The 23,512-nt window shown below is 34.9% G+C and overlaps 1 protein-coding gene across 1 annotated transcript in view; it reads left to right on the top strand.

Moving 5' to 3' along the window:
- The window catches only part of Dpyd (dihydropyrimidine dehydrogenase), a 778,600-nt gene that overhangs the window by 502,511 nt on the left and 252,577 nt on the right, over positions 1-23,512 (top strand). The window contains exons 15-16 of the mRNA XM_078026796.1: positions 421-489; positions 8,154-8,237. Coding sequence (XP_077882922.1) covers positions 421-489; positions 8,154-8,237 — 153 coding nt within the window. The remainder of the gene's footprint in view (positions 1-420; positions 490-8,153; positions 8,238-23,512) is intronic.

Here is a 23,512-nt window from a genome sequence, read left to right as displayed (position 1 = left end):
ATATCTAAGGTAAACACTTAAAAGGGGGAAAAATTGTTTGGGCTCATGGTTTTAGAGGTTTTGGTCCATGGTTGATTGGCTCTGTCTCATTGGATTAGTGGTGAGACTAAACATGATGGAGAGCTTGTGATGAAGCATAGTTGCTCACATCATGGCAGTTGGGAAGCTGGGACAGAGGAAGGGGTAGGGTTCCCAATTTTTCCTTCAGGTAACCTAACTTCCTCCAACAAGGTCTCACCCACTAACGGCTCTACCATTTCCCAGAGTAAATCAGCTGAGGACCAAACCTTCAGTACTTGAGCTTTTGGGGGACATTGGAGATCTAAATCAAAACAATATGCAAATATTAATATATATTTGTGTTACAGTAGCATAACTTTTATTACTTGAACTTATATTCTTTCCTTTTTTCTTTTAAAGATCGTGATTGCTAGCATCATGTGCAGTTACAACAAAAACGACTGGGTGGAACTCTCCAAAAAGGCTGAGGTAATGGTTTCTTTAGCATATATTTATTTTATTTCTTCTCTCCTATTTTTATTAGCTTTAAATAAAAAGCTGCCATGAAAAATAATACAGTAGAATTGAAATTGAATTGAAAATGTAACTTAAAACATTTCTATTATAATTTGTTTACCCTATGTTTTCATTAAAATGATGGAAATGTAAATTTAAAAGGAATCTATTCTATAAAAGCGGCCCCTTGGATTTCACACACTACCTAAAAATCCTTTATTCTCTGAATCCATATACTCTCTATTTGCATATTAACCAAACTGTATATTATGATGGATGCCATGATAAAATTTAATTCTACCTTCGAGAGTCTAACTTGATCTTACCTTGCCTTTAGGCAAACTAGTTTGACAGTAGGAGAAGAAATTTTGAATATAAAACTCCTGAATATTTAAAATATAAAAGCTTCATTTAATACTGTTCTCGTTTGAATACAGACATGCATAAAGTGGTAGGACAGAATGCTCCTGAATGGAACACTAGTCAGCGGGTTTTCCATAATATAAATCGAATCTTGCACAAATGCAAACAACTAACCATGTGCCTCAAATTTGTATTTCAAGTAGAAAAATTCATACTTAAAACTATATACTTTCGTCCATCATGCTGTCAGGGAACCTGGTCTAGACACTCTTAGCTGGAGTTTTTTGCAAATGTCTCAGTAATACAGAGGACTGAACCTAATAAGACATTTGAAATAATTGACCGTGCTTTATAAAATATTATAAAACTCTCTATAGTCTTAAAAATGTTGATTGTACATTTTATGTGGATATTTTAAAGCTTTGAGAGGAAAAATTACTTCTGGGACTCAGGGGGGTGAAATTAAACATGATCAGTAATTGGCTTCGTGATCTTCTGTGCCGGGTCCATTTTATACATGTATTTACCTAATTGACCATGAAATCTTCCACAGAGCCCGTGGTTGGCATGAGCTTTGCCAATTTTAAGCTGACTATGATGAATGACTTTATCACATTGTATGCCTCTCTGCTTTTCTGTAAGAATAAAATACTTCAAAAATTTGTTTTCTTCAGTAATGAACATTAATTTTTAAATGGGTGAATTTACTTATAAAAAGTCAAAAGCCTTTAATTATAAACAAGTTAGCTAATAAAATGATATTTTCACATTCTATATCTTTCTTTAGTTAGTTTTATTTAATATCATATTCTAAGTTCTCTAGAGCAAAAACTAGAGAGAGAGAAAAAACGAGGAGGAAAAGAATGGAGATAAAGGGAGGGAAAGAGCAAGGAAGGAACAAAAGGTATACTTTCTGTTAAGTCAAAACAGCCTAGTAAATGCTTCTCAGACTTGCAATCTACATATCAAGAAAGTCGGTCTGTAGATGATGTCAATTTAAAAAAAAACTTTCCTATAATCTTAAATCTGGTCTAGCCTAGGGGTCTTCACATGAAGGATACATCCTCAGGCCTTCCCATCCCCTTGGAAGAGAGCATTAGCATCATGATTCCATCACAGCTCATGTAGTAGGCACCCAATTATATTTTATAGTCAGTATTTTGTTTTGTTTTTATGAATACATCCTTCAAAGCAGATTAAAATATATTTTCTTACAATGGAAGAGCCCACATTAAAAAAAAAATTCAAGCCAAAGTTACTATACTACCTAGCTTATACACTTCTTTGAGAAAAACAGAATGTAAGAAGTGAGATGCCATACCAGCACACTAGCATGCCAACGGCTTTAAGTTTGGCACATGACTTGATGTGATGTGAACACTTTAAGTTCATGAAGTCCTCTCCCGATGGTAGATTAATTTTTTAATTATATAATAGGGAGTTGAGGAAACCTTATCAACTTTTTACTACTGTATCTAAAACCAGAAAAGATTTATGTGACATAGCAGAACACATGCAGCTATATGAAATCATGAGAGAATGAGGCCTGAGAAACTCTGTTAGAATTAAAATTTGAGTCACTATTTTTGGCTTGTTTCACAAGCCCAATAGGTTATTTTACTATTCCAAGTAAACATATAAGATCACATGGATAATTTTTAAAAAATGCATCCAAGTACATTTTTAAAACATTAATTTCAACTAAGTGCTATTTGTGAAAGTTAATGTATGCCCAGTCCATCTTCTTTATCATATTCATGCTCCTGAGAAGGATTGGTTTCCTACTAGCAATGACACCATGCTATGCCCAGCCTTCCTCTTGTATGTGTTTGTAATGTCCTCTCCTACCTTCCTCAGCCTGGTTTGAATACCTGTATATTTTGAGCTCCATGAAAAAGGAACAGCATCAGGAAAGTTTTACCAGGTTGGTGAAACTTTTGATGAAATCAGTAGAATGGTTAGGCTCTCCTCAATTTTCTTGGTCCAGGCATCTGGTCACAGACTTTTCTACTTTTCTGGGCATTGATAGCGTATCCCAATTTCATGCAGAAAAAGATTTATGAAGCACATATGATGTGAAAATTTCCTCAGCACACAACAAAAGTAAATAAGAGATACTCTTTGAATTGTGGATGTATTCACAGTTTAGAGCCATTACTGGACGTTATCATATTAGATCTGAAATAGACCTTGAATGCGTGTTGATAGATTTTGAGTCCATTTCTTTTTTACTGTGTATTAGCCTAGAAAATAGCTGAGTCACAATTAATGAGAGAAAACTTTACTAAAGAATATAATCCCAGAGCACTAAGAGTGAGGGAAAAAGAAAAATGAGACAGAGGTGAAAGGAAAGCAAGTACAGAATGATACATTATAGACCCTGCCAGAATGTCACAAGGAAATAGAGCGGATTGGGTAATTATGTGGGACAGAGAGTGCCATGCAGAATCATCCTGCCTCAGAGCAGCGTAAAGAGAAAGAGTGAGGAGGTACTTACTGGCTCCTTCCTGTCTCCTGTCTCTCATTGATCTTATTTCACACCACAGAGCCTTACTTTTTTCTGCACTTTCAGCTGTGTGCTCTGCCCATTTAGGCTGCTGCTAGGGAAGCCAGAACCCAGACCACGTGGGGCGATGCTTCATCTAAACCCAGAACTGCAGAGAAAAGTCAGATCTTCATGATCAGGCAGGGCACTGGTGCTCCTGCAGCTTCTATTTAGCCAAGAACAATAGACGCTGTGATAAAGCCCAGCTCTCATCTTGAGAGAGACTGTGAAAGCTAACAGAGGAGATGTGGTGGGAATAGCAACAGGGAATGGGGCTTCCTTGGGTGGCAAGTAAGGCCACCAAATTTGGGAAGCTTATAAATTGAGTGTGGCCCAACATGTATCACTACCACATTAAACCAAGTTCATCTATAATAATTTCTTTAATCTTACTCTCAATCAATCCAAAATCTTCTCATATCTTCTAAGTTCAAAACATATAACATGACCTATAAATCCTGCACATCTGATCCTTACCTATCTGCCCCAATTCACTTTGGGTTTATTCTTTCTGTCTTGGTTCCTGTTGCCTTCATTTACTCTTCTAACGTACTACCAACCAAGAGCCTTTTTTTGTACCCAATGGCCTGGAATGTTCTCTCTTCCTCAGCCCTGAACCCCGTGGGTAGGTAGGTTAAACCTCCCTGTCCTACACTTTCTGAGATCCTGTTCAGAGTCCAGTGTATCATAAATTTAATGAAGTTTAACTTTCAGAGCTCTTCCTTACACAGGCTACTTCTAAGCTCCACACTAATTTTGTGTTTATATTTTTTAATTTTAAACAATAAAATTTTCAAAATTATTTAAGCTTCTGTCTCCCCTAAATCTGGATCTACCTTTGTGGTCCTTCATAAAGAGATGACTCATAATGGTGTCCTTGGGCAATACTAATGGTTACCCTGTCCTGCCTGTCAAAAGCATGCTCCTGTTTGGCTCACTGTTAAATCCTCAATTCTAAGCCCAGAGCTTTATCAACCAACAAATACTCATTGAATGAAGTAAAATAGAAGTACACAGCTCAAGTATTGCTATGTAGCAGACACAAAGGAAGACTAAATGGGAGCTGGGGTGTAGCTCAGAGGCAGAATGCTTACCTAGCACATTCGAGGCACTGGGTTTGATCCTCAGCATCACATAAAAATAAATAAATAAAATAAAGGTATGCTGTCCATCTAAACTAAAAAAATAAAAATTTAAAAAAAGAATAAACAGGAAGACTGGCACTTTATTTGGCCCCAAGGAACGTGAGGTGATTAAGATCCACAGCTGAAGATTTTAAGCCAGGGACCTGATGAGGGAATGCCAAGAGTCTGACTATTACTGGGAAGATGGGACAAGGAAGGTTTTTGGAGAGAAACAGGCATCACAAACAGGTTACTATGCTATTGTTAGTAGAGTCTAAATAAAACACTGAATGCCAGGTTCTCATTAATTTTTACCTCCATCAGGGCTAGCAATATGTTATTAAATAGGTATAAAAGTTAGGGAATCTTCAATAGGTTGGGACAAAAAGTGGACAGAAATCTACAATATGGAGATATGTAGAACCAGTTGCATATAAGTCCCTGAGCACAGACAGTAAACAGGAGAGTCGGGAGATAGACACCGGCTGGAGGCTGGAGGTGACAAGCTTTGAGTTACATTAAATCCTTACAGATTAAGGCAAATGATAGGTAAGCCAGAAATAGTAGTTGGATGAATGGATAATTAGATAGATACATGATACATAGATAAGATATGCTCCAACTTTTGTAGTACTAACTTCATTCCAAGTGTTCCAAGTCATTTATATTTGTTAAATTTACATACACTCACAACACTGTAAATTAATACCACTTTTTTTGAAATGAACAACTGAGGCAAAAGCAGTTAAATTCTGTGTTCAAGTTCCCACAGCATGAATGTGGTGGTGAAGGGGGAATTCAAACCCATGAAATCTGGTTCCAGAGTCCACTCAATTAACATATACATACCACTTCATACAGATATATGCATGATAAATAAATAATGCAGGAAATTAGAATATTTCCTATGTCACTGCCTTAGCTAGGTTACTTTATTTGACAATCACTTAGGTGAGGCAAATAAATTCTGGGCTAAGTGACTAAACTAAAAAGCTTGTGACTAACAGGAATCAGAATGCATGCCCAGTTTCAGTTAATTTAACATTTCATGCTAATTCAGCAATTAAGGCTTTTTGAATGGTTATAGTTGCTTGGAAATGGAATTAACTGCCTTTTAAGGTGGTGTGTGCATCCTGTGACAAGAATATTCAAGCATAGACCCAATGAATGTTCCTATTCTCTTGGACACCTTCAGCAGCAGTGTCTCAATTTTTGAGGCCTAGATGCTCATTATCAAGCCCTTTGCGGGGGCGGGAAGGTATTTGGTTAGTTGGTGTGTGTACATGTGTATAATATTGTGGAAATTTTAATAATTAGTACCTGATAAGATTTGGTTTTGGACAGGTAGTTTTAAAACATTTGGATTTTTATTTCAAGTTTTGAAGCCATTGGTCTTTCTTAACACACTATAACAATGTCAGCATGAAATAAGTATTCCTAATAATTTATAATAGTGGGTAACAATGCAGGCTCTAGATTCACAATACTTGAGTTCAAGACCTTACTCCCAATTATGAACTGTGGGATGGTGAGTAAATCACTTGGACATTGTATGTTTGGTTTTATCAGTTGTAAAATGGGACTAATGATATATCCTGCCTCTTAAGAGTTGCTTTGAGGATAAAGATAAAACAGATAACAGGCTCAATAAAATATCCTGGCATGCTGTAACCACTCAAGTAATGTTGGCTATTATTATTTACTAGGGTAGTATCTGTGACTTTGCAATGAAATATGCATAATATAAGTATATATACAAATGCCACCTGAGTTTATCCAATCCAAATGTTGAATTGATTTGCTATTCAATTCTGTATTTCAGCTAAATAAAAATATCTAAAGGAAATACCTAAAATGACTAAGAAATAATGAGAAAAGTGTTGTATGCTATATAATTACAGTGTAGGATCTTAATTAAGCTGGTAATTCCCAAATGGCATGATTTTGAGACAGGTCATATTATCTGCAGTTTCCACTTGAGCAGCTGAAGACAAGGAAGGTTAATGACTTGCCCAAAGCATCCCCAGTTCCTTTGCAGCAGACCTAGGACTCGAGCTCAGAGTCCAGAGGGTTGTGCTTTATTCATGCTTACTATCAAGCCAACAGGAAGAAAGAAGCAGAGGTTTCAGTAATTTTCAAATAACATGAGCATTTTAAAATTGGATTAGAGTAGCAAGAAACCATTTGAGGCCATGCTAGAAAACAGGCTGAATGATCAAATGGGCTTTTAAAACTCTGCATAAAAGAAAGCAAACTCATTAATGAGGAAAGATAGAACAAGAAAGTAGACTGAGAAATAAACTGGGCTCAGTATTGCATCTCTGTAATTCGAAAGACTTGGGAGGCTGAGGCATGAGGGTCACAAGTTCTAGGACAATCTCAGGAATTCAATCAGATCCTAAGTAACTTTTCGAGATCCTGTCTCAAAATAAAAATAGAAAAAAGGTCTGGAATTGTAGTTCAGTGGGTAAAGCACCCCAACGTTCAGTCCCCAGTACCAAAAAAAAAAAAAAAAAAAAAAAGAAATAGACCAAAATAGATGGATATGGATATAGCTAGCTGTAATTTTAAATTTGTTGAGCTCATACTTAAAATTCATATATCAAGAAAAACTAAGTGAAAATCTTCAGGCCAAAAGCTTTGAAGAAATCATTTCTGGCTTAAAAAAAAAAAAAAAGATCTGGTATACTTAGAAAACCACGAACTTTTATAAAAAGCCTTTGCATGAGGTAATAGAATATTACTGAAGTTGATTCAGGATTCTAATTGGCCTTACTTAAAAAGGAATTTTGATGTTAAAGAAATTTTAGAATCATTTAGTTTATCCCACATCCCTCAAATTGCTATGTTAAATTTTAAAAAAGTGTTTTTCTTTTTCTTAAAATTTTTCACAGAAGACATTTCAAGAATTCTAAGATTCTCCAAGTACTCTGAACTATTTTGTTCATTTTGACAGGATTCATTTGTATACTAAGGAATTAGTGATTTAAATAAGAAGGATTTCTATTGGATATGAAAGTCAGACAAATCTATTAATAATTCATGTTTCTTAGCATGGACTCTTTTTAAAGGTGATATAATTGATTTTTAGTTTAAAAACATTTTTTTTAAAATTTTACACATTCACTCTAGCTAGTTTACTGCATTTTTCATTGTATGTCTACTCCTAGTATTAATTATCCAGAGTGAGTAAGAGTTGTTTCTATAAAAATAGAAGCTATTTAGGAAAGAATAAATGTGGTGTCAAACAGCTCTGAGTTAAAATCTGTGTCATTTAAGAATGGGCTTATTATTGAACCTCCTGTGCTTCTTCTTTTCTGTCAAATAGGTATCATAATAATACAAGGATTATGAAAATTAGAAATAACAAATGGAAAATATATAGAGCAATGAGTGGCACCTTCGAAGCACTTTTTATTGCTGTTATTGTGTTGTTGTTATATATATCTTAATTTGATAGAGTTAGACGATATCTCAGAGATCACAAAATGGAAAACAGAAAAGTTAAACTTGCACAAATGTGATCTTTATTATCAATGGAGAAAGCAAATTGGTATACAAATAAAGCTTTGCCTTTTCTTTCATTTTCATCCTATGTCTTAAAGGCTTCCGGAGCAGATGCCCTGGAGTTAAATTTATCGTGTCCACATGGCATGGGAGAGAGAGGAATGGGACTGGCTTGTGGGCAGGTAAGGACCTCGACAGCTGTCACTATGTATGTCAGTGTGACATAACAGGCCCCTGCATGGATCATTTCTGTACCTTAGGCAAGAAGATGCATGGATCAGATGACTGGCTTGAGACTTCCAGGTCTACATTGTTTAAATATTTAGTGCTTAAAAAGTGGAAAATGAGGGATGCTGAAATTACAGCAACTATTTAGTTTTATTGAGGAAAATATCACATTATGTGCTTGACAGGAAGTAATATCATAACAAATAGTTTTTAAAAGCGCTGAAGCAGAATTAGCTGATTTCAAATGCAATGTTCTTTATTCATTCCTGATGCTGATCCAGTTTCCCTGGGGCAATATACTGTACAAAATGCATTGTTCGTAGTGATTTTGTAGTAAATGGGGCACAGCACAAATTGCATTTTACATTTTTTAGCATATGATCATTATTCCCTAACTGTGTTTGGGGAGTTGCAAAAAGACTTTGATGCTATTTTTATTTTTGGATACAATAAATGGAACCTTCATGCTAAAATACTTTCAAAAACCAAAGGAATAAAACATGAAATAATATGTTACCAAATAGAAAATGCTACATCTTTATGTAACTAGATACAGGGTTGTATGTTAAGGAGCAGTGTAAAAACTTAATGCAGAAAACTAAAAATTTAAAAAGGTGAGTATTTTCATCTAATTTTGCTTTTAAGCACAGAGGGAAATGGTATGAATTACCTAATATGAAATATAATTTCTGACAGATCATCTAGTTCTTGAAAGTTTACTTTTCTTAGTTCACATCTGGTCCACAGCTTGGTACATAGTAGGTACTCAACTTTTTTTCTTTTCTTTTTCTCAAATCATTGAATTGATTTGAATAAAACCCAGAGGCCATTAATTTGAAAGAACAAAAACTTCTGCTTATTGAAATGAATGCGGGTTGCTATTTTCATATTAGCATTCAGAGAGGTTTTTAAAGTACTTTGTAAATATTTAATTAGGATTCTGAATAGATTTGTGACTTAGGAAGAAATCATTCTTATGTAGCAGCCAGAGAGGCGAGGCTGGGCAAATATTTTTCAAGTATAAAAAATTACATATATATATTTTTTTCAAGTATATTCTCTGTTCCACTCACAACAGGTTACTCAGAAGGTCAGTCAGTATGTAACAGAACCATAACTCTCAATTACCCAGTGGGGAAAAATAGCATTATGTCTGAATCACATGATGAGATAACAGTCAGTGTGTCCAGATGTGTAATGTGATTAAAACAAAGAAGACTGGGAAGATAACTAGGAGGAAACCCAGAGCAGGACCTGTGTTGCTTAGCACCCTCTTCCTATTTCTAGTCAATGCTGTTACTTTACCCATTTCACAGTATGAACCTCAGAGCCGAAATGCTTTATAGTTACATAAGTAAAAATAGTTATGGAGAATTTAAATCTATTGACAGATAGATTTAGATTAGATAGATCTAATTTGTTGAAGAAGGATGCATTCTAATATTTATCCCTTGCCACAAGTATAACAATTCTTTTGAAAACATTGCCCAAGCCCCAGTTGGGTTTTTGTTTTTAGAATAGACTTTGCTCTATGAGCACCTTTGAACTTAACCAGCTGTGAAGTGTCTGGGGTGTGTCCTCTCTAGAGAATTATTTAGCCACATAAATTTTTGCACAGCTTTTAGTTGAATTAGAATATCAAATGCTAAAATTTTGCAGTCACAGATAATTATTAAGATTTCTAGAAGTCTTAGAAAACATTTGTTCCCCAAACTGTGATGTCTTGGCTGAAGGAAATGTAGGAACATTTCCATATCACTATTAGTTATAATTATAAAACTGAAACCAATTCTTTTTATTGGTCTAGTTGAGAAATTTTCTTTTGAATTATATATATTTTTTAATTCTCTCATTGAAAAATAAATTTAATCATTTTTGGTCCAACATAATTTTGTATAATTACCTAAAGACATGACTTTTCAATATTTTATGTGAAAGTAAGAAAGAATATTAGTGTGATTTTTTTCAAAACTGCTTTACTAGGACTCAGCTTTTTGAAGTGGACTTACTTACATCTGGGGCTTATTCACTTTTCCCTCTACCTCCTTTTGCTTTGCTCTGTGTACCATTCCCATTCCTTCTTCCTTGCTCCCTAAGTTCCAAAGTCTTGAACACTTGCAGGTTGGTGTGATGGGAAATTTGTGCTTAGTATTACAGGACAGAAGAGACATTCCAGATGGATTTGCATTCTGTTTGTTGAAAATATCTGGGTGCCCAGCACAGAATTGTCTGCATTGTTAGAGCCTAATCCATGTGTCCTCGAGAATGAGACACTGACATTAGTTCCAAGTCTGGAATATTTATATATTAGAGACATTTTCTTATATGTTTCCTCTCCAAACACCTGCTATATTTCCTCCTTTATCTCAATTTTGTCACAAATATTTAATAAGCAAAGAACACCACCTTAGTACCTAAAAGATTTTACATGTGCATAATCAGCATAAACTACATACAATAATTGACAAAAAATTATAAAATCTATGAAGAAGAAGAACTATAACCTCTACTCTGTGACATATAGACCTATAGATTTTTGAAATTTGTTGAAATAAAAGCTCAAGCTGACCTTGATAATTTGAAGTGTGTGTTTTCTACTAAGTGAAACTCCATATAAAATCTTAAATGCTTCAGCAGTGCTGAGTGTTTAAAGGCACTCTCAGTTTATATTCTTTCCATCTACCATTTATGTCACCTGGATCAAACCACTTACTCCCCTAAATTTGTTTCCTTCACTAAAGTGAAGGTTTGAATGAGATGATCTAGAGTTTGAACCATTGTTAATGAATTTGGATTTCTTTAGTAATACTTGAAAGAGGCAATGAAAGATGTTATTTCCCGGGCCTTTGTAGGAATCCCATTGTTCAGTGGTTTGAATATTTTAGGCGTGATTACTAAATAGTACACAACTATATTACTTAAAATTGTTTTAGATGGAAAATTCCAGACTGAGCATATAATCAAAGGAAAGATTTCCCTGGCTTTACAGGCAAGAGCCACAACCACGATGGTGATGTTTCCATTAGTATCTCTTTCAACTTGCAATCTCACAGGACCGTCCCTTTATTTACATATTCCCCCTGCATAGAATTTCTCAACACTGATATGTTCAATCTAACAATCTCAGAATTAGGAAAACATATATTGTCTTGCTTTCATGATGATTCAACGAAGCAAGAATGGGAAAATTTTAAAGGTGGTTAATCTAAAATTATTCAGGATCTGAAATAATTATAATTTTTAATAAGATCTTCCAAAGTGGTACTTCAGTATTTCCTTCCTGATCTGTTCTTTGTTTAAATTTAATTTACACAAACTGTATGTTATTTTTTTCAAAAAGGAAGAAAGAGGTTTTGTTTTGTTTCACCATACCAGCGTATGTTCATGAGGCATTAACAACAAATTATTAATCTTATCCTTGCCAAAGAGCAGATGTCTGTCACTAGGAAGAGAATCCAAAACTAAGTACAAGGACTGCATTGCCCCAGATGTGCTAGAATTTCCCCTGGGAAATAAAGCCTTCCTTCAGCAGCTGGGGTAACAGACCCTCCCTCTCACAGGGCGCAGTCCATTCTCCACAGAATGATTGCCACAGCCCTGCTTAGATCCAGTCTCTGATAGAGTGTCTGTGGAGGGGGCTATATAGATACCTCTTTTAAAGCCACAAAAGGTGGCAAGTCACAGTATTTTCTATATTTTTGAGAGAATTGAAACTCAGGAACTCAGGAGTATGAGAAATCCAAAAGATTAGAAAAAAAGGAGTATGAAAGCCCTACCAGTAGTAAAATGCAACAAACAGAAGCCAGAGTAGCTTCCCTGGCCTTGGGAGGTCCAATCACTGCTGAGTTGCTTTGCCTTTTTAAGAAAACTTTTTTGCTCAGACTTTTGGTTCCTCTCATTTCTTCAGACTTAGCCCCTATAAGGTATACAGCTGTTGAAATGCCACATGGTATTACTTGTGATGTTCAGTCTTGCTCTAGACAGAATAACTCATGTAGGTTGAGGCTAGAGAGCTAGAACTTGAGTTCTGTGTTGACTGGATAAGCATGGACTGGTGTACATTGGCTTCCATGAGCTGAGCTCCTTGACATTGCACTCACAGGTTTGGAAATCACTGTGCTGTGAACGAGCACAGTCCCCTGAAGAAACATGAGAAATGGATGCATGGTATTAGCTTCTCCAAAAGTGACTGGAATCTGATCTTACTATACCCATGGGATTTATTCTGTTCTTTTTTTTTTTTATTGTGACATTAAAATTCTTGCAGTGCTTTAAACATAAATTATCAACTTGTTTATGAGAAAGCCTTTTTGGAATAAAAAAAATATTTGCTTTATGTTATATTATGTTGTCCAACTTTTTATTTGATTTTAATTCTCAGCTGTTTTCATAGACATGGGTGCTTGCATAAGTGAATAACTACAGGAGATCTGTAAGAGGCATTATGTAACTGTCAATATTTTGCCTAAAGCTGATTCTCTTAGTTTTTCAATCATAGTTATTAATGTTGGTTAATGATATAAAGTGATTCAACTTTTAAAAATTATAAATTTTTGGTAGAATGCAACATCATATAAATCTAAAAGTATCATTTCTTGGTCAGGGGGTGCTGTTTTTCTGTGGTCAACCTCAGTGTGGCTATATAAGAAAATGATTTATAGAACTAAAGAGGCATGTGTCTTGCTGTATGTTTTCAGGAAAAACAACTAAGCATATATTTTTAAAACTAGTATGGTTTTTATTGTATTATTTTAGAAATAAAAGCATTGCAAAATATTTTAAAATGTCATTCTCAAATGTCATTGTTACCACCACAATGAGTCTGAGAAATATGGCAGAGTTCACTATATGTTTGTTTATTATAGCATAAAGATGAACTAAAAAAGTCATTGGCCTAAGGGTGCAGAGATGGGGTAAGCAAGTGGAGAGGATATGGTCTTAGTCTATGATATCATGAAGAGTTCAGATAGCATATCATACCACAACAGTATATGTCAGCATGGCACAGGAGAGACAGGTGGAAACCAAGATTACTATGATATGAATACCAACAATAAATTGGAGGGTCCAGTCATCAGATTAAACTAGTATTGGAAGAACTGGAAGACAGAGCATTCATGTATCAAAATCCATAAAGAACTCAGGAGTAAAGGAGACTTCATATTAGCAACACTAGAAGAGAAAAATATAAGTTTCGAGCAGCAAAGAGTAAAGGCAGGAGATTTCAAGGTAAGAGAGAGGATAATGAATAAGACAAATCAAAGGGAGGCATAAGAACAACCACTTTTAGAAAGATCTTAAAACCAAGGAACTTCTGTCTTGGAAAGTTTACATACTTCCTGCTGGGGAAGAACCAGGCTTTATGGTGTAACCAGTTCAAGGTTTCCAGCTGGAATGAGTGAGCCAGGTCAGGGAGGAGGCAACATTAATTTGCTTTGCCTGCATGCTCTTCAAGTATTGATATTGCTACTTTATGGTTATTATCCTAGTTATACCATATTTTGGGAATTCATTTATCAGTCTGTCAGGTAAATCCAATGAAATAAAAGCCCAAGAAAATAGGCATATTAAAATAATGACACTTTACAACATCAGAGCATTAATTGAAGATCAAAGACCTTTTGGTTGTTGCCACCACATTGGACATCCACATTCTTAGAAATCATTACAAACCCCCAAATAAACATAAGGTGGTGCTTATGGGGAACTGCAAACTCTACAAATGCAAAGTCAGTCTTGACATTGATTCCATTGGAGATATATTATGATATTATATTTTGTAGCTAACTTTGTTTTTGTTCTCTCATCAAAAAATACTTTACTCAGAAGGAATATGATTGATATACCTGTAGAAAGTCACTGGTACCTGTGATTCTGGCATTTTGGGCATACTTTCCCCTACCTTTATCACCAAGCTTATATTAAAGCCTTTCTTTTAAATGTAGCCATTCTCATTTTAAATTATTTTAAGCAGAAAAGATTTAAAATGTAAAATATAATATATTTTGTGTACCTTAACAAAGTCTATGTATAATAAGACCACAACTAATATAATACTCTGGTGAAAATTTGAAACTTTTTCCTGTAAAATCTGAAACAAGACAAAGATCTTACCAGAGCAATCAGGTGAGAGAAAAATAAATAAATAAGTTCATATCCATATAGGTAAAGAAGCTCTCTCTGTTTGATGATTATATGATTTTTTATGTATAAAAAATTTATATATGTGTGTGTGCATGTAAATATATATGCTTGGAAGAGTATACCATAAAAGAAAAATTTTAGATGTAATAAATGAGTATAATAAAGTTGCAGGATCAAAATCAATACAAAAGAATCAGTAGTGTTTCTATACACTAACAATAAAAATCCAAAAGAAAAATTTTTAAAAATCCACTTAAAATACCTACTAAAAAACTAAAATACATATACATATATTTAATCAAGAAGCTGAAATATATGAAAACTATAAAGCATTGGAAGAAATTGAAAAAGACACATATAAATGAAATGTTATCCCATGTTCATGGATTAGAAAAATTAATATTTTTATAATGTCTGTACTACCCACTGGACCTACAGGTCCAGTGCAATCTCTATCAAAAGTCTAATGTCATTTTCATAGAAAAGTAAAAAATAATGCCCAAATCCAAATGCAACTGCAAAAAAAAAAAAAATCCTGAATATCCTAGACAGTCTTAAGAGAACAATTCTGGAAACATCACATTTCCTGATATCAAATTATACTATAAAGCAATAGTAATTAAAGTAGCAAGGTGTTTTTATAAAAAACATAGATGAGTCAGCCAATGAAACAGAACATAGAGTCCACAAATGAACCCCATCATCTATCTGTTGACTGTTTTACAAAGGTAACAAGAACATACATTGGAAAGATGACAGATTCTTCAGCAATGGTTCTGGGAAAACTGTTATCCATATGCAGAAGAATTAAATTGGACCATAATCACAGCATATAAAAATGAGTTAAAATGAATTAAAAACTTAAACATTAAAACCTGAAACTATAAAACTAATCCAAGGAAACAGGGGGCACAATATTGATCTAAGCAAAAATCAATGTTGTTGATTTTTTTCAAAAATTTAATCTTGAAAGTACAGGCAACAAAAGCAAAAATATACAAATTGGATTACTTTATAATAAGAAGGTTCTGAAAAACAAACAAAAAAGTAATAGGAGGAAAAGGCAATTTGTGTATCAGAGAAAAAATATTTGCAAACCTGTACCTGATATGGGATTAATATCTAAAATATATAAGAAACTCAATTCTCTGGAAAGAAAACAAATCTAATTGAAGATGAACAAGGGAACTGAATACACATGTCCCAAAAGAAGACATCAGCCAGGCTCTGAGGCGAATGCCTGTAATTCCAGAGGCTTAGGAGGCTGAGGCAGGAGGATTGTGAGTTTAAAGTCAGTCTCCACAGCAATGATGCACTAAGCAACTCAGTGAGACCCTGTCTCTAAATAAAAAATAAATAAATAAATAAATTGGGCTAGGGATGTGGCTCAGTGCTCAAGTGCCCAAGTTCAATCCCCAGTACCCGCCCCACACAAAAAAAGACATCATAAAACATTAAGGAAATGTAAATTTAAACTATGATGATATGTCACTTCAAACCATCTTTATTCTCAAACAGACAGCTGTTGGTGAGAATGATAAGTGGAGAGAAGGACCTTTGTACACCATGGTGGGAATGTTAATTAGTATGACCACTACCAGAAACTATGAAAGTTACTTAGAAAATTAAAAGAGAGCTATCATTTAAGTAGCAGCCCCACTTCAGGGTATTTATCTTAAAGATTTGAATCAGTTTGCTGAGAATATGGATGCACACTCATGCTTATTTTAGCAGTATTCACCTTAAGTGTCTATCACAAGGTGAATGGATACAGAAAATGTGATAAATTAGAGTATTATGTGAAGGAAAGCAGCATAGAAGATACATACTACATGCCCTCACTATGAATGAGAGTCTAAAATAAATGAATTCAAAGAACAGAGCAGAATGGTGCTCACCAGAGGCTGGTGGGGAGTTGGGAGAATGGTGAGATGATGGCCAAAAGAAACATTGACTCAATTAGACAGGAGAATTTTTTTTTTTGCTTTGAGATATATTGTACAATGTTGTTAATACAATGAGTATATTATATAGTTCAAAATCACCAAGAAAGCAAATTTCAAATGATCTGACTATAGAAATTACTAAATATTTGAGGTAAGAGATATGTTTACTAGCTATGTTTAACCATTTTACATGCTATTAATAATCATAACATCACTTTATGCCCCATAAACATATACAATTATATAATTTTTCAGTTTATTATTTTTAAAAATGGAAATAAAAATTAAATATTTAACATTAAATATTAAATACTTATCTCTATAAAGATTATTGATATAGAATAAAGGGAAATACAGTTTTCCTGGTATGAAAGATATCAAAATGCCAGACTATGACTTCTTCTCACGAAAGTATTGTCCTATATATACAAGGTCTGTATCTTGGAGTGAAGGAAGAGAAAGAAAATGCATTGCACAGCCTGGCCTCCAGCAGGATTACAGGATGCAATTTGCAGCTATCTCCAGGCCAACTGCCAAGTGGCAGAGCAGTTCTGCTTTATAAATGCCCTTTATGACCTCTTGCACTTTGAGAGCAGGTATTCTAGCTGACACTTGCTATATGCTTACCGTTGACCAGGCTCTGACCCAAGAGCTAATTCATTTAATATTCATAGCAACTTTGTGATTTATTTTCTATTATAGTCCCATTTTACAGACAGGGAACTCAGAAGCAAAGTGTTAAATATAATGTGCCAGGGTTACAGGGCAAGTAAATAGCAGCATCAAGAACCCAAGCCTGGCCATCTGGCTGAAGAGCCACTGCACCTTCTCAAAACAAGAATGTCACAGTGGTTCCTGGCCTTATCAAACATACAAATAATTGACACATATGATGCATATTTGTTTGAAGATAGTTCTACCGTGCTTTGGGGGTTTATGGAAGTTCCTCTATGTGGGCTGGAGATGTGGCTCAGTGGTGGAGCACTTGCCTGGGATACATGAGATCCTAGGTTCTAACTCTAGCAATTAATAATAATCATAATAAAAATTTGTCAAAATATTCAAAAAGCTTCTTTATATAAAATAATTGATACAGATGATTCAGATGATTTTTATTTTTATGTGATTTTAATATTTTCAACTCATTTCCAAAGTCAATCTCTAACATTTTCTTAAAATCTACAGGGATGATTAAAAATATAGTATGATTGTTCCCAGTTATTAATGTTAATCATCAAGATGTGATTTTTTTCAAATCCATTTTTTCAAAATTTAAATTTAACATTAGCCATCCCATAAGAGAGGGTATATATGGTATCAGACATTAAGAAACAACACAAGGCAGAGACTAATTATTGAAAAGAAGATGGGTGGGGGCAAGGGAGCCCACACTGGTTCCCTGAGTATTAATTCAGCCTTTCTTCCAATATGGGAAGCACTGAATATGCAGAGAGCCTTCCAGCCCCAAAGTGTGCCTCCTGCCCTGCTGCCACCCCCAGCCCTACCCCTCTGCAATGGGGAGATCATTAAGCCGTCCAGGCGGTGGGGAGTATTTTCATATAGCTGTTGCCCTTTATAGCAGCCTGGCAGCAAGTGACCATAATAAATTATGCTCTGCTCTGTGAGACTGTGACACAATGCACTGGAGGAACAGCGGGGGTGTTACAAAATCCATTATTTGAAATTTTTGTTTCTTTTTCTTACTAGATTCCATGCTGCTCTTTTCCTGTCATCTTGTTCCTTTTTTTCCTATCTATTGTTTTGAGGGTTTTGTGTCTGACAGTTCTTTTCTACTGTGGGTTTTGTCCTTTTTGTTACCTTGTTTCTGCCTCTGTGGGCTCCCCCCCTTGATACTGTGCGTTCTGAGCCTCATTTTCCTTTTCTGTCATGCAGTCGTTTGCCTTACTTTTCTTTCTCTTTCTGCCTTATTGTCTCATATAATACAGAAAAACAAATTCTCTTTTTGTCTGCATGCTTTTACATGGTGTTATGTAGTTGTCATTTTCCCTTCAGGATAGGCTCACTTCACTGTATGTACTATTCATTTTGGTTCCAAGAATCCCAAACACATATCCAGAAGAGCGCCAAGGCTAATAGAAAAAAAAAAAAAACTGGTAGAATAGTTTATTTACCAGAATAGCATGGACCTGTTTATCCCTTATAGATTGATTCACACAGAATCTGTAAGTTTTGTTACTCATTTCAGATTATTCAATATTTTCATCCTTTCTCCAAGAGGAAGTACATTCCAAAGAGGTGATATCTTTGCATTTATCTTGCAAGTTCAACTATCTGCTCATTCCTTTCTTATTTTTCCAACTGATGAGTACAGCCTGAAAAGATAGTTTGGTAAATGGAACATCACCAGCTCAGTTAATTTGCTAGTTACTAGTTAAGCAACTACTGTATGGCAGACCTTGTGCAGGTGTTGGGGATACTGGACACTGTAAGTTTTGTTCCATCCTTTTATGTGCTTTAGTTGGCCCTGGCTGTCATGCCCAATTTCTCTCCCTCTTCTGTGGACATATCACATTTGTTTTGCTATCCTACCTAGAGCTCCTACATTCTATTTAGAGTTATTTAAGGACTATGGACTTTCCTGCCTGAACTTACTGTATCAGATTAGAAAGCTCTCAACCTCATTGGCAGTGAACATCCAAGACTGTTCCAGATTTTTCAACTCCATTTTTATATTGCAGTTAAAATTAAAATCAGCAATCCTACCTCTTATAGCTATGGATTTTTGTCATATTTGTGGCTGCTGCATTTAAATGAATTGCTATGCATATTTACTAAATATCAGTGCATTCATCAAGAGAGAAATTGAACTCTTCCCATCACAGTATTTAGTCACTTGTTCATTTTTTGATTTTCTCTCTGTTTGCTGTTTTTTTGCCTTCTTAATCCTTCTTTCTTCCTCCTCCTCCTCCTCCTCCTCCTCCTCCTTCTTCTTCTTGTAAATGTACTTTCCTTAAATTCCATTAATTCTGAATTACCTTTGATTTTCTATTTCTATCTTTGACCCTTTCCCTCCCTATATCTCTTTTTGCTTTATTGCATTCCAGGTTTTTTGCTGTCCTTTACAGTTGTTAATTTTATTTATTTATTCGTACCAGGATCGAACCCACAGCACTTTACCACTGAGCCACATTCCTAGCCCTGTTTATTTCTTATTTTGAGACAGAGTCTCACTACATTGCTGAGGTTGGCTTTGAACTTGGGTCCTCCTGCCTCAGCCTCCTAAACTACTGGGATTACACGGGTGAACCTCTATACCTGACTGTAGTTGTGATTTTAAGTAAGAGTTACCATAGTAACTAACTCAAAAATTAGTTTACCATTTTCTACCAAGAGCATGATTTCTTTTCTGCCTGTATTCATTTCTTTTCTACTTTTCATCTCCCTACTGTCCCTCATGTTTTCAAATTTCTGTTTAGAGTTTCATTCATTCCATGATTTTTTTTCTCTTTTCTTGCCATTTTGAATTAACTTTTTACTTCATCGGGTTTATATATTTATATTTTATTATTTGTTCTAATTATTTATACATGACAGCAGAATGCATTTTGACTCATTGTACATAGATGAAGCACAACTTTTCCTTCCTCTGGTTGTAATTGATGCAGAGTCACACCATACTTTTTTTTTTTTTAAAGCAAACATCAGTTCCTTTAATATTTTCCAAATGCCATGGAAACAACTTCTTGTTTTATTTTTACTAATTGGCCTTTCAGAGTGAACTTTCTAACTTGTAATGTAGTTCATTTTGAGCTCCCACAGGTCTGTTAGTTGTCCCATCAGCTTCAAGATGAAGTAAAATCCTCATGTTAGACTCAGATATGTCACAATTCCAAGTTTAACTATTTTCTGCCAAGTTTAGGGAAGAGAAGACAGAGGAACAAACATAAAGGGCTATGGAAATGGTTGTAAAGCGAATGAGAGAAAGCAGAGTGATAGGAACAAAATGTGGCATTTTAGGTCGCCTGCACCCATCAGAGATGTTACAGGGAATATATTTATGATGACAGAAGAGAGAATGATTTGAGGAAACCTCCTGAGTGTCAGGACTTCATGTATTTCATTCTACCAAGTGCAATGGCTTTTCTATAAGTTTGGGCTTTTATTCCTTTCATTACTGAATGGTTCTACCTTGATGAGACAGTGCTCCTATTTTACATGCCTTTGACATGAGACGTTAATTTTCAAAATAGGGAGTATTAGTCACTTTTGAATCTCCTATTGCACTTTTATCAGCCACATTCCACTGATAATTTATACACTTGGGTAACTGATATTTTAAAGTCAGTATACAAAATGACTTTGAACAACTATATCATATTTTTAATTTTTCTTCTAATTTTTTATCTACAGCTCATTATTAATTATTGAAGCTCAGTTCTGAGTGTGATTTGACTAGTGTTAATTTTAATACAAAACTTGTCATCTTTAAGAACAACCTCTCCAAAAATAAGCTATTAATTTATCTTACTGACCCCCATAATCTAAACTTTTAGATCATCTTGACTATGTCAAAAGGGTAATTGCCTACAAAAGTCATCCATTCTTATATGTAAACATAAAAATGTTATGCACCACCTACATTCCACTATAAATTATGAATATAAACAAAGGAAGCAAGTAAATTGGAGGGTGCTATGATTTGGATATGAGGTATTCCAAAACTCCTATGTTAACACAGGAATATTAGAGGTAAAAAAAATATTAGATTGTGAGACTGTAACCTAATAAGTCTATCCTATATAACTATAAGGAGGCGAGCATGGCTGGAGGAAGTGGGTTACTGAGGGCATGCCCCCTAAGTGTTCATTTTCTCTGTGTTCCCACCTTCAGCTTCCTGGGCTGCCATGAATGGAGCAGTGCTCCTCCACTGTGCCCTTCCACCATGATGTTCTGCTTCATCTTGGGCACAGAGCAATGGATTTGGCCAACTGTAAACTGAACCGCTAATCCATGAGCTAAAATAAACTTTCCCTCTAAGTATTTTTGTCAGGTATTTTGGTCACAGTGATGCAAATCTGACTCACATAGAGAGCTAGATAATTTTTTAATTATTTTTAACTTTTAGGTGGACACAATACCTTTATTTTATTATTATGTGGTGCTGATGATGGAACCCAGTATGCTAGGCAAGTGCTCTACCACTGAACCACAACCCAAGCCCAAGATCATTTTTTTTTAATGGTAGTATTCAGTGGTAACCTTAAGATTAGGAAGTTATTTAAGTTATTTTGTACTGAAGCTTATGGTTTTAGTTTAATTCCTTCTTTCCCACCACCTACATCCTAGCTAGTATTGTAATGAAGTTCAACAGGAGATTTCAGTTTCCTCATAGCTTCCTTTCTTTACCTTTGGCCACCTTCCCTATCATTCTCACCTCTGTCACATTCCCAGCCTGCTAGAGGTCTGGCCTCCAGCTCTGAGACTGCTTTCTCTCACTTAATTGAAAAAAATATTATCATGTGATTTATTTAATCATATTTTCCTTCTCTTGTAGGTGACTTAGCATTTTTCTTGTTTGAATCTGCTTCATAGCAAATTTGATTCGCTTAGAATCATCACTACTTTTTCTTTTATAGGAACTTATAGGATTGTATTACAATGCTAATAACAAATCACTTTCATTTTTGAAAATGTATTATATGCCAGGAAATATGGTCACGTTTTAGATGGATTGTATTATTTCTCAAACAATTCTCTGAGCTAGTACTACTATTAATCAGATATCTGCAGACAAAACTGTAGTGAAGAAAAGTTATGCAACTTACTTAAAATCCTACAGCCAGGAAACAACTCGGTACAGGTTGTCTGAACCACAGGCCTGTACAATTAACCACTACTCTGTTGCTCCTCTGTGAAATGACATTAAGTTGTACTATTTGTTCCTAATCTTGATGTAAGAATGATTTTCTCATGGTATTTTCCTTATCATTAATTCTGATGAGAGCTTAGAAAACAGATACAGAATTTACACTCCTACAGCAGCACAGGTATTCATTCCCATGACACAGATATTTGGATCAATATTCTTCTTGCCTCAGCTTCTTAGCTTCCTTCTGCCAACCAGCCACCTAGGATTGTGTCATATTTGTCTTATCTCATGACTGAGACTAAATGCTTTCCAATAGCAAGGTCACTGACCATCTCACGATATCCTTCCTATTACTGGTACACTAATATTTTCCAGAAGAAAGGCCAAAATTTTAAACCCTTACAAGTGAGCCTTCTAGGTTCTTCTGCTCAGTGCTACAGCTGACCAGATGTGTTTTTCCTCACAATTCAGGAGGAAGGAAGGCAAGGCATCCCTCTTCTTTCCATGTTGGCCAAAATAGAGACATCTTAAGTCCTTCCCAAGTACTGGCCTGTTTTCACAGTGGTTCAGTCTGTTTTACATATTTTTGTTTTCCTTATTCAGTAGACTTGGGCACCAGGAAAAAGGGTAACTTCTCCAAATCAATGACTATTTATTTTGGAGAATCCAACAATCACAGATACTTGAAAAGATTTTGTAGAATTTTATAAACAATGTTCCCAAAGAGCTTATGATTTTATTCTGAATTACAATTCAACAACATTTAATCCCTTGTTATTGCTTTGTGAGACTTCTAATTGAATTATTCAAAACATGAAACAAAAGGAAAGAGTCGTAGATAGCACAGTAATATTAACAGAATTAGCAGAGTGCTGAGAATTATTAAAGAGGACATTATGTTTGTTAATCGGGCATTTAATTTTGCTTCTGTTTGTTGATAGAAAACATCCTCTTGGAAGGGATTTTCTAAAAAACCTTAATTGTGACAATGCCTTCTTAACATCCATGAATATACCATACAAGCCAAAGCTGTTTGAAACCTAATTAGTCAAAAAGATTCTTAATTTCCATTTTAACTGTAGAATGGCTGACCAGGATCCAGTCAGGTTGGTTTTTAGGATACAAGAGAAAACAGACTTTCCAGACTGGCTTTAAACTATCAGAAGTACTACAGATTTTAAATTATTATAGACACACATGTACAAAGCACAATAAAAACTGACAAAACATAGAATATTTTTTTCACCTTATTTTTTAAAGTCAGCATAAACTTGATATTGAAAGATCAGTGTGAGAAAAGAAATTGAAG

The sequence above is a fragment of the Ictidomys tridecemlineatus genome, chromosome 11, assembly GCF_052094955.1.
Source record: "Ictidomys tridecemlineatus isolate mIctTri1 chromosome 11, mIctTri1.hap1, whole genome shotgun sequence".
Taxonomy (NCBI): domain Eukaryota; kingdom Metazoa; phylum Chordata; class Mammalia; order Rodentia; family Sciuridae; genus Ictidomys; species Ictidomys tridecemlineatus.
The sequence above is the reverse complement of the archived record's forward strand: the minus strand, read 5'-3'. Positions and strand labels throughout refer to the sequence as shown.